This window comes from Panthera tigris, chromosome F2, assembly GCF_018350195.1.
Source record: "Panthera tigris isolate Pti1 chromosome F2, P.tigris_Pti1_mat1.1, whole genome shotgun sequence".
In the NCBI taxonomy this organism is placed as follows: domain Eukaryota; kingdom Metazoa; phylum Chordata; class Mammalia; order Carnivora; family Felidae; genus Panthera; species Panthera tigris.
This window is the reverse complement of record NC_056676.1, coordinates 81,192,812-81,207,643: the sequence shown is the minus strand read 5'-3', so window position 1 is coordinate 81,207,643 and position 14,832 is coordinate 81,192,812. Positions and strand designations below refer to the sequence as shown.

The 14,832-nt window shown below is 63.2% G+C and overlaps 2 protein-coding genes across 2 annotated transcripts; both read right to left on the bottom strand.

Moving 5' to 3' along the window:
- Positions 1-891: 891 nt before the first annotated feature.
- THEM6 (thioesterase superfamily member 6) lies at positions 892-4,306 on the bottom strand. Its single transcript, XM_007073856.3, has 2 exons — positions 3,728-4,306; positions 892-1,595 (listed from the first exon to the last, which is right to left on the bottom strand). Exons 1-2 carry the CDS (start codon positions 4,238-4,240, stop codon positions 1,482-1,484), a joined length of 627 nt encoding a protein of 208 aa, XP_007073918.2. The 5' UTR covers positions 4,241-4,306; the 3' UTR covers positions 892-1,481.
- A 5,317-nt stretch (positions 4,307-9,623) lies between these two features.
- PSCA (prostate stem cell antigen) lies at positions 9,624-13,793 on the bottom strand. The gene is made up of 3 exons (XM_007073835.3): positions 13,621-13,793; positions 11,949-12,056; positions 9,624-10,133 (listed from the first exon to the last, which is right to left on the bottom strand). The coding sequence occupies exons 1-3, from the start codon at positions 13,670-13,672 to the stop codon at positions 9,919-9,921; spliced, it is 375 nt and encodes a 124-aa protein (XP_007073897.1). The 5' UTR covers positions 13,673-13,793; the 3' UTR covers positions 9,624-9,918.
- Between the last annotated feature and the right edge of the window lie 1,039 nt (positions 13,794-14,832).

The window sequence follows — 14,832 nt, the reverse complement described above, 5'->3', positions numbered from 1 at the left end:
TCCTCAGCCCCTGCCCTGCTCCGGGATGCCAGCTGGCAACTCACCACCACCGGATGGACCTGCTGGGACCCAGACCCACTGTGCGCAGCTTCCCGTCCACAGTCCCCGTGGGGAATCTGTCCTGACACCTGTATGGACCCCCCAAGTTCCCCCGCCCCAGGTTGTCCCTGGTCCTTCACTCCCTGCAGAAGCCCAAACACCCTCGCGGGCTGCAGGCCGGCTGCTCAAGGCAGGTGGGAGGCCCGGCCTCGCCAGCCACGTGACCTCAGCCGGGCCGCATCACTCCCCCATCTCCGAAGGCCACGTTGCAAACCCAACTTTTCCAACTACCCGTTCTTTTCCGGGCCCCCGGACTGGGGCCCTCCTGAGCAAGCGGTCAGAGCACGACGTGGCCCATGCCATCGCTCACCTGTCTTCTATCCCGGTGGCCACACTTCCTGTCCTCTTTGAGGGGCTTGCAGAAGGGCCCCTGTGCTGTCCCCACCCATTAAGGTCCACTGACCTTCTGCCCCACCTGCTGTCCCACTTCTCCGCCCCAGCAACCCCAGAGTCTGAGGCCTAGCCTCCCAAACTCTGGAGGATCACGGACTGGACCCTGGGACCAAACCAGAAACCTGCACCAGCCATCCGCAGACTGGGACATGGGACAGCAAACCCCAAGAGATGGGGACAAGGAGAGCACCAGGGTCTGCAAGGGGAGTGGGGCAAATCCTTCCTGGCCTCGGTCCCATGCTCTGTGCAAGAGGGGCCAGTCCTGCCCTGCCCACCTAGTCCCTAAGTTTGTGGGACCCCGAGAAGCCTAGACAGCCCCCACACCAGAAAACACCTGTGGGGGCCCGCTGCTTCCCTGGGGGGTGGGGGCTTCAGAAATGAGGTCTTCCCCCAGCACACTGACATTAAAAACCCTTTAATCTTGGGGTTTCTTTAAATAAAACAGAAACATTGCAGCTTTCCCGTTGCAGCTGTAAGGCAGAGATCAGCGTGGGGGGCAGGCAAGGAATCGGGGGGCATCCCTGCGCTCCTGGCTCCAGCTGGCGGCCGGGTTCCGGGACAGGGTGGAAGGAGGCAGCTCTGGGGCCCCGGTGGCTCTGACCTACACCATGGGGCCCCAGACTGGCTTCACCCACAGGGTGGGGCCGAACTCCCACCCCCCACAGCCCACGTGCCAAGGGTCCTGGGCCTCCCACTTTCCCCGTCACCTCCACCCTGAGGGCAGAGCTGTGTCAGGGCATCTGAGTCACCCCCATCCCGTGCCCAGCACAGTATGGGGGAGGGGGACATCAGTAATGGGCGGAGGGGGAGGCCTGAGCGGGCTGGGGCGGTGGAGGGGGGGGGCGGTGCTGGGCCGACAGGGCTGGTCGTGGACCGCTCCAGCTGGGAGACGTGGGCCTGGCGGGTCCATCCCGCACCCTCTGGCCCTGGCAGGCAGGGACCGGCAGGCAAGCGCCCCCACGTTGAGGCTGGCGGGCTGGGTGTGGTGGTCATTGGTCCTTGACGACATCACTGAGGCCGCTCTCAGCCCTGAGCAGCTGGCTGCTGGCCTCGTTGTAGGCAATCCAGTGCCGTAGGTCCTCTGGCAGCTCGGGGGGCTCCACCTGCAGGGCGACAGGGGGACATTCCCATGGCCCCGCTGTCCGGGGGACAAGCAGGGGTGCAGGGAGGGGTGACATTCCCACAGCCCCACTGCCCCGGGGACGAGCAGGGGTGCAGGGAGGGGTGACATTCCTACAGCCCCGCTGCCCCGGGAACGAGCAGGGGTGCAGGGAGGGGTGACATTCCTACAGCCCCGCTGCCCCGGGAACGAGCAGGGGTGCAGGGAGGGGTGACATTCCTACAGCCCCGCTGCCCCGGGAACGAGCAGGGGTGCAGGGAGGGGTGGCCAGCCAGGGTGCGGCCTTCACACCTCTGGGCCTCTGCTCACACTGTTCCCCCTGGAACGTGTCCTCCACCTCCCCTTGCAGGTGGCCCTCCCTGAGGCCCCCAGTGCCATTCATCCTCCTGTCTCGAGACACTATCCTCCTTCCTCAGGCCTGTCTCCCCAACAGGGCCACACCGGAGCCGTCCGTGTGTCCCCAGAACCCAGGCAAAGCCCTCTGAGGCCAGCTGGCTGGAGAGGGGTGACGGGTGACCCGGAGCAGCCAGAGGCCTCAGGAGTCTGGAGCAGGGGAGTGGAAGGGTGGCTGTCAGCCACCCTCTGCTGGGAAAGTGCTGGACGGGGGCTGCCGTGAACCTCTCTTCTCCAGCGTACCACGAGAAGCTGGACCAGAAGCTCTGGGCCCACTGCTGCGATCCCCCCGCCCCCCCACCCCACCCCCACGCAGCCAGCCATCATGGGGAGGCAAGAGGCTGCCGGGCCAGGCCTGAGAGGTCACAGGCCTCGGGGACGGGCTTGGGGTGTTCCCAGGGGAACGGGGACAAGTAGAGTGGCAGCCCTGGCCTCCCCCGGAGTGAGGGGAGCTCTGCTCAATGTCCAGGCTTTTGGGAACACTCTCCTCCCAGCCAGCGGTGGCGAAACCGGACTTGGAGCATTTCAGCCCAGACACTGGGCTCAGACTGCCCCACGTAGGCTCTGCCTGGGGCCCACCTCACCTAGCCTAGGCACCTGGGTTCCTCCTGGCCATGCCCTGGCCCTCCCATCTGTGGCTGGGCATCCTCGGGCACACCTGCTGAGCCGCACTATCGGCTCTCTTGGAAGTCGCTTCCAGCCCCCACCGGCCACCCGGCACCCTCTGTTGTAGGAGAGACTCCCTCTGTCTTTTAGTCCCAGCTCTCAGTCCCTTGACTTAAAGCCTCCGTGACCAGAGACTCCCCACGCCGGCCTCCTTACACGTGAAAGGGCGTATGGAGCATCTCTGTCCCTATGGGGTGGGGGACACCCAGGACCTTTGGGGGGTGTCCAGAGACAGAAAACCAGGGAGCTATGCCCATGGCCTCTGTGAGCCTCAGTTTCCCCACCTCCGGTATGGGGGAAAGACCACCCTCTCACGATTAACATGAGACCGTGTTCCTTGTTCAGGAGGCACCTGTTCAAAGCCAGAGAGGGCAGCGCCCTCGTTTAGAGCACCCAGGGGTTGGGGCAGGCCCCGGCTTTGGCACGGAAGCTCCTGAGGCAAGTTTTCGGGACGCCGCCTCAGGCCGGAGCCTGCCCTGGAAACCATTCCGGTGGTGGCGCGCTGCCGTCCCCAGGGCTGTCGTCCCCAGGGCCCCGTTGCCACGCCGCGGTAGCCAGGCTGGGCTGTGCTGGAAGGAGCAGGCCCTGGGGAGGGTCCTTTGGCCCCACACGGGCACTGCGGCCCTCTCGCCAACTGGAAAAGGCAGAAGGGCTTGCAGCTCTGTGAGTTCAGTCCCCCAACCCCAAACCCAGGTGGTGGTGACCCAAGCCCTCAGCTCCAAGCTGTGTGCACGGGAGAGGCCTGGTCAGGGCTTCCCTGTTGGGGGAAAAGCAGGGGGGGGGTACCGCATGGGGTGGCATGGAGTCCTGAGAGGCGAGCTTAAGAAGTGGCAGGCGGGGAGCACGCTAAGAACGTGTATGAGGAGTGGATTCAGGGACCCTGGGAGCTCCCAGGGAGAATGGCCATCAGTGAAGTGAGGCCCTGGGTCCAAAAGTAAGGGCTGGAGTGTGGCACTCAGCGGGACAGGAGCACCCCAAGGGGGTGGCCTTCCCTAGAGGAGGGGGCAGGGACCAGGAACCCTCAGGGGCCCGGGGAGGGGGGAAGAAGGTGCTCACCCTGTGTTTGCACAGGTGCTGCACGACGCGCTCCGGCGAGGTGCCCAGCACATGCTGGCGGGAGCGCAGGAGCGCGCACACGAAGCCATCGCGCAGGCTGATGAAGCGCGCCTCCAGGTAAAACGCTCGGTCGTCCCAGCCCAGCAGGCGGGTGCGCACCTCGAAGGGCTCGAACAGGCGCAGCGAGCGGCGATAGCGCGCGCACGAGGCGGCCAGCACGGCGCGGGCCCCGAGCGCGCGCAGCGCCCCCAGCACCCCGCAGCGCGTCAGGTGCGCGGCGCGCGCCACGTCGGCCTCGCGCAAGTAGCGCGCGTTGTTCATGTGCAGCAGCAGGTCCAAGTCCGAGGGCAGCACGCGGCCCGCGTAGCGTTGCTCGGCCAGCAGGTCGCGGACGCGCGGCTGCAGCAGGCGCGCGCGCAGCACGGCGCACGGCACGCGCACCAGGTACCAACCGTCCAGCAGCGCGAAGTAGACGAGCGCCAGGACCAGCGGCGCCACGAGCAGCCCCAGCATCGCGGCGGCAGGCGCGGGGTGCGGCGGAACCCGCGGCGCCGGTGCCGACCGGGGCGCGCTGCGCTGGAGTCCGCCGCGCCGGTGCCCGCGCCCCGCCTCGCCCGCTCGCCGGAACCGGCGAGAGCCGAGCTACCGGAGCGAACCACCTCGCGAAGCCGGCTGGGGAGGGACGCGCCGGAGGCGGCTGGTGCCGCAGGCCGGGGCCCCGCCCTCCCCGCGCCAGCATCCCCCCCACCCCGGCGCCCTCAGTGGTCCGTCCCCCCCCATGTCCGCGCGCCTCCCGCCCGGCTTTCGCTTTCGCCGCGCGCCGCGCCACAGCGGCATCTGGCGGTCGCGGCCCGCGATGCAGGCGCAGGAGGGGGCGAGCTGGTCCGCGGCGTCTCCCCCCGCCCCCCCCAGCTCGCTGCGAGCGCTGTTGTCTCTCCCCAGCCGTCGAAGATTCGGTCCCTGATCTGAGCAGAGGCAAAGGCTCCAGTACCTCCCGGCCCAAGTTGCAGGACTTTGCAAAAGAAGTGGACGCAGCCGTCCGCAGCGGCACTGCTTCAAGACTGTCCTGGAAACCGACCCTCCGACGCTCCAAAACATCCAGGGGCTCTCCACCTTTGCAGGGCGCCCCAGCCCCAGCGCGCATGCGGCCGATTCAGGGCGCATCACAGTCTGGCCCCTAAGCCTTTTCAGTCCCAGCTTGTAACCTCATCACCCCCACCAGCACCACTCCCACCCCCAGGTCCTGGCAATCTCAAACTCATTCCCAAGCATTCCCATCCTTGGCCCGTTCAGAAAGGGAGCATATAACGCCCGCAATGGGGGGAGAGGACTTTGCAAATGTAAAGGGCTCGACAGGGGCCTCATAGGTGTCACGAGCACATGGGATGCGGACCCAGCAGTGTGCAGCAGGCACTCCAGCGTCCTCTCTGTCCCCTTCTCGGCAACACTGGGCAGGAAAGCCCGGAAGAGGTCCACCCAGCTTTCCCAGCCCGCCCCCAGCTTGCCAGTGACCTGGGAGGCCACCTCCTTAGGTCCGCACTGGGGCCCTGGAGAGGTGGAGGCGGCTCTGAGAACAGCACCCCCCAGCGGCCACACTGAGAGGGCTTTGGTCCAGTCCACACCGGGCTCGGCTCCGGTCGACCGCCAGTGCCACAATGGCAGGTGGCTTCCCTTCCCTCGGGCACCATTCAGGGCAGAATTCTTTGCTTTTCTGGCTTTGCTTCTGGGGCCAGTAGTTGGGCAGAATGGGATCTGGGTTTTCCTGGGTCCTTGGATCTGCTTGGATACTCCGCGGACAGGAAGTTCATTCTCAGGGCGGACCCAGCTGCCCCAGGAAAGCCTGGGGGTAGGAAAGGCCTTCCCCACGCATTGTTCAGCCTTGTCCCTGCCCTGGCTCAGCTCCACACCATCTGTCCCTGAGGCGGGACAGCTTCTCGGGATGAAGGTGTCCTTCGAGCCCCCTGGGCAGCTGCTCTGTGAATGCAGCCTGGTCACCCCCCTTGTCCCACCCCCACAGCGGGGGCCTGCTTCTAGAAGCCTGTTCTGGAAATGTCAGTGAAGGTTGGTAAACAATAGAATGGGGGGGGGATGCTTACAAGACCCCTGCCCCCATCCTCTGACAGCCGGGGCTCCCTCTGCCAGGGACCCTCCCCTTCCACCTTCCCCTTCCCTGACCCCCAGACAGTCTAGATGCCCAGAACCCTGGTCTCACTGTGCCTTTACACACGCTCGATTATGTCAGCAGGGACTGCCATCTCCCCGCTGGACCCCGAGGCCAGGAGGTCAGCCTCCTGGGCCCAAACCCAGGGCCAGCACAATCGATGCCGGCCAGGGGCTCCCCAGGAACAAACTTCTTCTTAGCCGCCCACGCCCGGCTGCATCAGCACCAGATGCGGGCGTGCTGTGGTGGTCATGGCAGATTGTTGGGGGTCTCGGGCAGGTCAGGGACTCCTGGGCATCAGACCTGGAACCCCTCTGCTCTGGCTTCGTATCTGAGAGGCAAAGAGGGAGGAGGGGCTGGGAGACAGCTGACAAAGGTGGGGCCCCCACTCCCCCGCTGCCAGAGGGTCTGACATGTGACCCCTGCACCCCCTCCAGTAGAGCCCCTACTGCACCCCAAGTCCAGCCAGGGAGGAGCAGGGCTCACAGAGCAGCGCCCAGGCCGCTGACAGACACCGCGCCCTGCCCACCCAGTACTGTCTTTACAGACACCTGAGTGGTCGAGGGTGGAGACATCAGCAACCTGGTCTGGGGGCGTCAATCCCAGCCCGAGAGGGGCCAGGCAGACGGGCCTGGGACTGGCCTTCCGGGGAAGGGAGGGCTGCGCCAGACCACCTCCAGCCTGGGGCTGAGTGTGCTGCTAGGGTCAGAGATGACCGCTCAGGGAGCGCCCTTGGAGGCCTGACCTAGGTGACTGAGCGCACAGGGGAGGATGGCTAGGTGCCAGCTGTGTGGCCTCAGGTCAGTTCCTTCACGTCTCTGTGCCCTGCCTCACCGGGTGGTGGTGAGAATCAATGAGTGATTGCATGGGAGACCCATGAGAGCGCACCTGGCCTCTGGTAACGGGGTTGTGTGCTATATTATCTCCTACTGTGACAGCCGCAGAAGGCTCGGACAGTGTCACTAACACGGAGAGTGCTCGGGAAATGGCACCTTTTTTTTTTTAATGTTTTTTATCTAATTTTGAGAAAGAGAGAGAAAGAGAGTGCAAGCAGGGGAGGGGCAGAGAGAGAGGGAGACACAGAATCCAAAGCAGGCTCCAGGCTCCGAGCTGTCGGCACAGAGCCCGACGCGGGGCTCGAACCCACGAACCGCGAGATCATGACCTGAGCCGAAGTCGGACGCTCAACCGACTGAGCCACCCAGACGCCCCTTGGGAAATGGCATCTTAAAAACTAACGTAAGTCTGTCTGTCCAGGGGACCACCTCAGCCACAGGTGCAGCCGTGAGGGTCTCTGTTCCTTACTATGGAAAGATACATGTTTAGAAAGCAGTTTGCCGGGGAGCGTGCGCAGCATGACCCGGGCACAGTTTCACAGTGTGCATCTGCGCGTGTTTGCACGCGACGCGTCATGAAGACGGAAAACGGTGACCCACGTTATCCTAGGGTTTGGGGAGCCGAGTCCTGTACGCTCTTCTTTCTCGCCGTTCCCTAGTTTGCGAAGATGAGGCGGTGTGGGGAGAGGGAGGTGGGGGTCCCGGCCAGACCCTGCCGTGGGCCCGCAGCTGAGGGGCCCTGGGCCTCTGCAGGTGGAGCCCCTGCCGTCCCCACCCAGGGGAGCAGGAGGAGGCCCCAACGCGCTGCGTGTGCGGAGGGACTCCTGCCCTTCCCTCTGTCCTGGAGTGAGGGAGGGGCAAGGCTGGCCCCCTCGGGCTCTCAGTTTGAGGCCACACGAACTTGGGAATGGCTCAGGAGGTCAGAGGAGTCCCCGGTCCGGGGAACGGAGGACCCAGCGAGGTCTCCCACTTCTCAGGGCCCGCCGTCCCTCTCCCCTCACCCTGGCCCAAATATTTCAAACCCAGAAGCCCGGGACAGGGTCTGGGGGTCCGGGGCACTGCCTCACTTCCCGGAGCCTCACCCCGGAGGAGGACCCCTGCCTGAGGGTGTGGCTGACGTGTGGGTCGTCGTGGGCTCCCTTCCCTGCTCGGTGGACGGAGGCCTGTCCCTCTGGACTTCCAGGCCCTGCCGTGGCCCCGGTCACACTGGTGTTTGAGATCCTCTCTGTGCTTTATTCCTTTTCGAGCTCCACCTGCTAACATGGCACATATTTCTGTATTTACCCTGTTCACCTGACCACCCCCCCCCCCGACCCTGTCCGGTAAGCTCGGTGAGCAGGGGTGTCTCTAGGGCGTGGAGGGAGGTTGGCGAAAATGCATCCCAGCGTGGGAGACCGCTGATCCTGGCGTGCCTGCAACAGCGCCTGGAACGTAGTAGGCGCTCCACAACCACTGGCAGGACAGATGCACCAGTGTCCTCTACAGTCACCTGGCCAAGGTGGACAAGCCCAAACTCCAGCCCGGGCCACACCCTCATGGGCCTGAAGCTCTGCCTGAGCCCCCCCGCCCCCGTCCCGACCCAGTTCTATGGTGCCCTCTCAGGAAACAAAGCCCCAGCCCTGGACCCTGGACCCTGGACCCTGGACCCTGGACCCTGGACCGGAGCCAAGCCAGGTCTATGTGCTGAGCGTGCCTGGGGCCCCAGAGGGACGGGTGTGGGAGAGGCCAGAGCCTGCACGGAGCCGAGCCTGAGCTGGGCCCCGGAGGCGAGGAAGAAGCGAGGAGGACCAGCACTGGAGGTCACTCGGGACGCGCACAGGGAGAGTCTGGGCCTCCAGCCTGGACTTGTTGGTCAGTGTAGCCCTGCCCCAGCCCACCCCAGAGCTCCAGAAGCCGGGCTCTAATCCTGCTTCACCCACCACTCAGTAGGGGTCTTGGCCAGAAGCGCCCTCCTGTGCAGATTCCCGCCCTGGCTGCGCTCACACAGTCCACCCCACGTGGCCCACAGGTCCTGGCGCTGGAGCCCCCAGGGGCAGGGAGGCAGCCCCTGCGTTTCCCAAGGGGCTTTCCCAGGAATTGAAAAGGCGAGGCGGGGACCCTAGGCTCACAAGCACTGTGAAAGGACCCCTGCTCCCGGACAGGAGGGACCTGAGGTCAGGGGGCAGGGGGCAGCTTCGCTGGGGACCCTTTTATAGTTTGAATTTTTCACCGTGGGTGTGGAGAACTTACACCGGACAAAAGAAAACATTTAGGAAACAGGCAGAGGGAAAGGACAGGGCGGGGACGCCGAGGGGGCCTCACACAGTAGCAGCCCCTCCCACCCAGAAACCGCTGGGTCCTGTGGATCCTCAACACTCGCAGCAGAGGGGGGTCCCAGGTAAGTATCTGAGGCTCAGAGAGGGCGAGTGATCTGAGTGAGGCCACACAGCAAGAGACGGGGTGCCCAGGGATGCCGCCCTACCTTCTGCAGCTGTGTCCTCCCTTCCCGGTGTCTGACATCTGTTTCTGCCCAGGCTTGGGCTCCACCCCATGTGGCTGGCTACGGACATGGCCACAGCCCACGGATGTGGATCCAGGTGGCATCCAACACAGCCCTGGACCCCAACCCTGACTCCCACCCGGGGGCGCGCGAGAACAGAGCTGTCTGCAGCTAAGTCAATGGGACTTTATTAAGGGCCTACTGGGTGCTGGGGTTACTGCTCCAGGACTCCCAGGGACATTGGGAGCTGAACCCCCTCCACACCCCATCTCTTGGGGCTCCCAGGACCTCTCACTCCCTGCCCCTAATTCTACTCAGTACATTTCATCTCAGCCTTTGTGGGGCCCTCCTGAGTGCCTGCTCCTTGCTGGTTACAGGTGACCCTATGAGTGGGACATGGCTCAGCAGGTAGAGGTGGAGGGAGCGGTCAGGGAAGGCTTCCTGGAGGAAGAGTATGCCTAAGCGAGGATTAAGGAGTGGGTTGGAATGTGGGGGTTGTGTGGGCCGTGTGCAGGCTGTCGCGCATCAATACAGCCCAGTGGGAGCCATGGGAGGAGTGGGAGCTGGGCAGGAGTCCTAGGGAGCCATGGAAGGCTAGAAAGGGCAGAGGGGCATGGCCCGACCCGAGTTAGGGTCCAGGAGGGGCCTCGACTGGACCAGGTGTGTGTGAAGAGTGCCCTGGGGCCCCTGGGACACAGTGGGGTCCTCCTGCCTCCTACATCCGGCTAGGGCCCCAGAGCAGCAGGCCACCGAGAGCAGTGAGCAGCGCCAGGGTGACAAGAGTTGGCTGCAGGGCATGGGCCCCGTTGGCATTGCACAGGTCACTGGAGCAACACGTGATGTTCTTCTTGCCCAAGTAGTAGTTCTGGGAGTCCTCCACACAGTGCGAGGTGCAGCCCTTGCTAATGATGGTCAGGAAGCCAACAGCACCTGGGGGTGGGGGCCGCTCAGCTAGGGCTGGGTCCTGGGTGTTCACCCACCCGGCCTTGTCCCAGCTCCCATGGCCCTCTTCCTGTCCTGACTGAAACTCTAGAGTCATCCCGGTGACTGCCTCAAGACTGCCAGCAGTGCGAGGGCAGGCGCCTGGGCTCATCTGTATCCACATGCCCAAGGCAGCCAGACCTTCTGCTGGGCACTAGACATGCCTAATGAATGGGTGAATGAAGGGATGGATGGATGGATTGATGGATGGATGGATGGATGGATGGATGGATGGATGATGGGTGGGTAGGTGATACAGGGGGATGGATGGGTGGATGGATGGATGGGTGGGTGGATGGATGGATGGATGGATGGATGAATGATGGGTGGGTAGGTGATACAGGGGGATGGATGGGTGGATGGATGGATGGGTGGGTGGATGGATGGATGGATGGATGGATGGATGGATGAAAGATGGGTGGGTAGGTGATACAGGGGGATGGATGGGTGGATGGATGGATGGGTGGGTGGATGGATGGATGGATGGATGGATGGATGGATGGATGGATGATGGATGGGTAGGTGATACAGGGGGATGGATGGGTGGATGGATGGATGGATGGATGGATGGATGGATGGATGATGGATGGGTAGGTGATACAGGGGGATGGATGGACAGATGGATGGATGGATGGATGGATGGATGATGGGTGGATGAATGCAGGAATGGATGGATGGATGGATGGATGGATGAATGAATGATAGATGGGTAGGTGATACAGGGGGATGGATGGATGGATTGATGGATGGATGGATGGATGGATGGATGGATGGATGAATGATGGATGGGTAGGTGATACAGGGGGATGGATGGGTGGATGGATGGATGGGTGGGTGGATGGATGGATGGATGGATGGATGGATGAATGATGGGTGGGTAGGTGATACAGGGGGATGGATGGGTGGATGGATGGATGGGTGGGTGGATGGATGGATGGATGGATGGATGGATGATGGATGGGTAGGTGATACAGGGGGATGGATGGGTGGATGGATGGATGGATGGATGGATGGATGGATGATGGGTGGATGAATGCAGGAATGGATGGATGGATGGATGGATGAATGAATGATAGATGGGTAGGTGATACAGGGGGATGAATGGATGGATGATGGATGGATAGGAGATACAGGGGGATGGATGGATGGATGGATGGATGGATGGATGGATGGATGATGGATGGGTAGGTGATACAGGGGGATGGATGGATGGATGGATGGATGGATGGATAGGAGACACAGGGGGATGGATGGATGGATGGATGGATGGATGGATGGATGGATGATGGATGGGTAGGTGATACAGGGGGATGGATGGATGGATGGATGGATGGATGGATGGATGGATGGATAGGAGACACAGGGGGATGGATGGATGGATGGATGGATGGATGGATGGATGATGGATGGATGGATGAATGCAGGGATGGATGGATGGGTGGGTGGATGGATGGATGGTAGATGGACAGATGAAGGGTGATGGGTGGACAGACAGACAAGGGATAGGTGGGGGGGGGGATGAACAGATGGGAGACAGAGCAGCTGTATCCATGGGTGGATAGATGAACAAGTGGCCAGGTGCACAGAGGATGAGCAGTTCAGTGGCAGAGACCTAAACCCAGGTGCTTTGAGTCCCTACCAAGGCAGGGAAGGAGAGGGCAAAAGGCAGGGCAGAGCCACACCCAGCCCGGGGCGGGGTGGGAGGGTGGGAGGGAATCTGGGCAAGGTCACGCGGAGGACTCGGGGGGCGGCAGGGCCACTCACGGATGCGCTCGGTCCAGCATTGGGTATCAGAGTGGGTGCAATTCTTCACGTGCAGGCAGTTCTGGTTGCTCACCTGGGCCTCGCAGGAGTAGCACTGCAGGGCACCGCCTGGGGGGTGGGGGTGTGCTCAGAGGCTGCCCTCCCACAGAGCGGGAAGGAGCCTCATTTTCTCGTCTGTCACACTTTCCAGGCTGCTGGGAACGTGCAGGAGCACAAGAGGCTGCCGCAAACTGGGACATCCTCACGGGGAGGGCACTACGCTCATCAAAGCCCACCCGGGGAAGGCTCCAGTGCCCGCTTCCTGTCATGGCGTCTGAAATCCACCAGTAGTGCCCCAGCCCACCCCTCCGGGTTTTAAAGCTCTGTTAAAAAGCCTATGGTTCATGGGGCGCCTGGGTGGCTCAGTCGGTTGGGCGGCCGACTTCGGCTCAGGTCATGATCTCGCGGTCGGTGAGTTCGAGCCCCGCGTCGGGCTCTGTGCTGACAGCTCGGAGCCTGGAGCCTGTTTCAGATTCTGTGTTTCCCTCTCTCTGACCCTCCCCCGTTCATGCTCGGTCTCTCTCTGTCTCAAAAATAAATAAACGTTAAAAAAAAAAATTTAAAACCACCTTTCTTTAAAAAAAAAAAAAAAGCCTATGGTTCAAGAGGGAAGGGGGTGACGCACCCCTGGGTGGGAGCTGGCTCACCCCACTTGGCAGCCAGCCCAGCTGGGCACGGGGCAGGTGGGCGCAGGGTGGACAGACCTGCTCATGTCCTTCCATCGCTGTCCCTAATAGCCTGTGCAAACCCCACCCAGCCTCCCAGGCCTCCCTGGTGCTGTGTGATCGGCATGGGCCCCGGGCTGGGTCCTGCTCTGTCCCTGGGAGTAGCGGCCCCAGCTGTCACACGATGTTTCCTCCGATCAAAACAATGGTGGAGCTGGGATCCAAGTCACCCAATTGCAAGCAGGCCCCGTGCTGCCAGCCCTGTGCTCGGGCACCACACACACCAGCTGACCTCCAGCAGCCTGTCGGGCCATTGTCATGATCCCCACTCTCTAGCAGAGGAAGCTGAGGCTCTGAGAGGTTTAGCGATTACCCAGGATGGGAAGAGACCGAGCTAGGCCTGGAGTCCAGACCAGAGCAGCGAAGGCCCACACCTGCCCCCCCTTTGTGTCTCCTGTCCTTGCTGCCCACGGTGGACCCCAGGGCTGGGCCTGGGGAGGGGACCTAGGTCCTCTGAGGACAAACCTCAGCCCTCTCCCGGTTCACTCTTCCCTCCTGCCTCTGTGGCACTTCCTAACTTGAGGCTTTTTGCCCCTGTGCTTCCTCTCTACTCTCCAGGCTCTCAGTGCCTCCCTTGTCCGTCTGCCCTCCGAGCGCCAGGCCCTGCACACGGCGGTCAGGAGAAGAGCCCCCGCGTGCCCTGCCCGCTCTGGGTGAGCCATTACTCCATCCTGGCTGCGCCGCGAGCCGCCCCAGAGGGGGACGCGGGCAAGGACAAAAGTCCCTTCTTCCTGCCGCCGCCTCCGCTTCCTTCCACCTGACCTCCCTGCTCCCTGTCCCCCTCCTCCACCTCCTCTCTCTCTGTCCTTCCCGGTGGGTGCTCTCTCTGAGGGACCCCCGGTCTCCCTGGATTGCCCCCACCCCAGCCCTGTTCCCGTGGCCCTGTCCCGGGCTGGGGGAGTTCTCACTTGGCTGCAGGGCCAGGCCGATGGCCAGCAGGGTGAGGACGACAGCCTTCATGGTCACCAGCGGGCAGCGGTGGCGTGGACCTCGGGGTGGCTTTATATCGCTTCGGCTGGCAAGGCGGAGGCTCCACTGCCCACTGTCAACACGGACGGGTTCCCCGCGGCCAGCAAGCACCACGGGTAGATCCCAATCTCCACCCGCCCGGCCAGGCTACACCCCGCCACTCCCTCTGTCCTCCCGTCTGCTTCCGGAAGGCAGAGCCTGCCCAGGGCAGGGGCCGCCCTCCCCACCTGTGGCCATTTCTTAGCCACCCCAGGGCGAGGCGCCAGGCTAAGCCTCTGCCCACCTCACACCAAGCGGTGAAGCCAGAGAAGGGTGTGACCACCTTGTCCAAGGTGGAGGGCGACCTCCCTGGGCCTGTGGTGCTCCTAGGACTCCTGGTCCCACAGCAGCGACAGACCTTGGATGGGTGCAAACAAGAAGTGCCTCGGGAGGGGGCCGCTCTGGGAAGTGCCCCGGAGGCTTGGGGGTGGGGGGCTGGCACGGCCAAAGTGCACTGTCGTGCTGCATCGGGCTGGGTGCAGGCTCACCCCTCGTGACCTTACTTAATCCCCATACAACATGGAGCTTTAGCTGCAAGAGAGGCGGGGAAACGCAGTAGGAGGAGGAGGGGGGTGGCAGAAGGCAGGACATTGCCTGCACGCCAGACCCACTCTCCCCCCGTCTGTGTCCTGGGGTCCCACAAGGGTCCCAAGGGCTTCCCCTGGCTGGTGACGTGAGGGCGGGAGGTTCAGAGGCCAGGCCATCTCTCCTGCTGTGCCCTGACCGCGGGGTGCTCTGTGCAGTGAGTGGCTGCATCCCCATGGCCAGCCTGCTCCCCTCCTGCTAGCCCTGCCCGGCCTGTGCTGACTGTTCTGTGCCCTCACCCCTCCAAGCCCAGGGGCCCAGTGGCTTCCTGCTGCTGTTGGCCTGGGGCCCATTCTCGGTCCCCATTGTCCCTCCAAACTTGCCCCTCCCTTTGTAAACAGTCTCCCTGTGACCCCTTGGAATGTCCCGCAGGTGCCGGCAGGTACAAGCCATGCCCACTGCCTGCTGACCCCAGTGTGTCTGGGGGGGGGGGCGGTGAGGGGCCCCTCCCATGGGGGCAGAGGACCTTTCACTTCCTGATGCCCTCCTGGCCCAAAGATGGCATCTCTGACCTCACTTTACCATCT

Coding starts and splice junctions, on each gene's coding strand:
- THEM6 (XM_007073856.3), bottom strand. CDS start 4,240: ATGCTGGGGCTGCTCGTGGCGCCGCTGGTCCTGGCGCTCGTCTACTTC. Junction 1,596..3,727: donor AGCACCTGTGCAAACACAGG/GTGAGCACCTTC, acceptor GTCGCCCTGCAG/GTGGAGCCCCCCGAGCTGCC.
- PSCA (XM_007073835.3), bottom strand. CDS start 13,672: ATGAAGGCTGTCGTCCTCACCCTGCTGGCCATCGGCCTGGCCCTGCAG. Junction 12,057..13,620: donor CGGCCTGGCCCTGCAGCCAA/GTGAGAACTCCC, acceptor CCCACCCCCCAG/GCGGTGCCCTGCAGTGCTAC. Junction 10,134..11,948: donor ATGCTGGACCGAGCGCATCC/GTGAGTGGCCCT, acceptor CCCCACCCCCAG/GTGCTGTTGGCTTCCTGACC.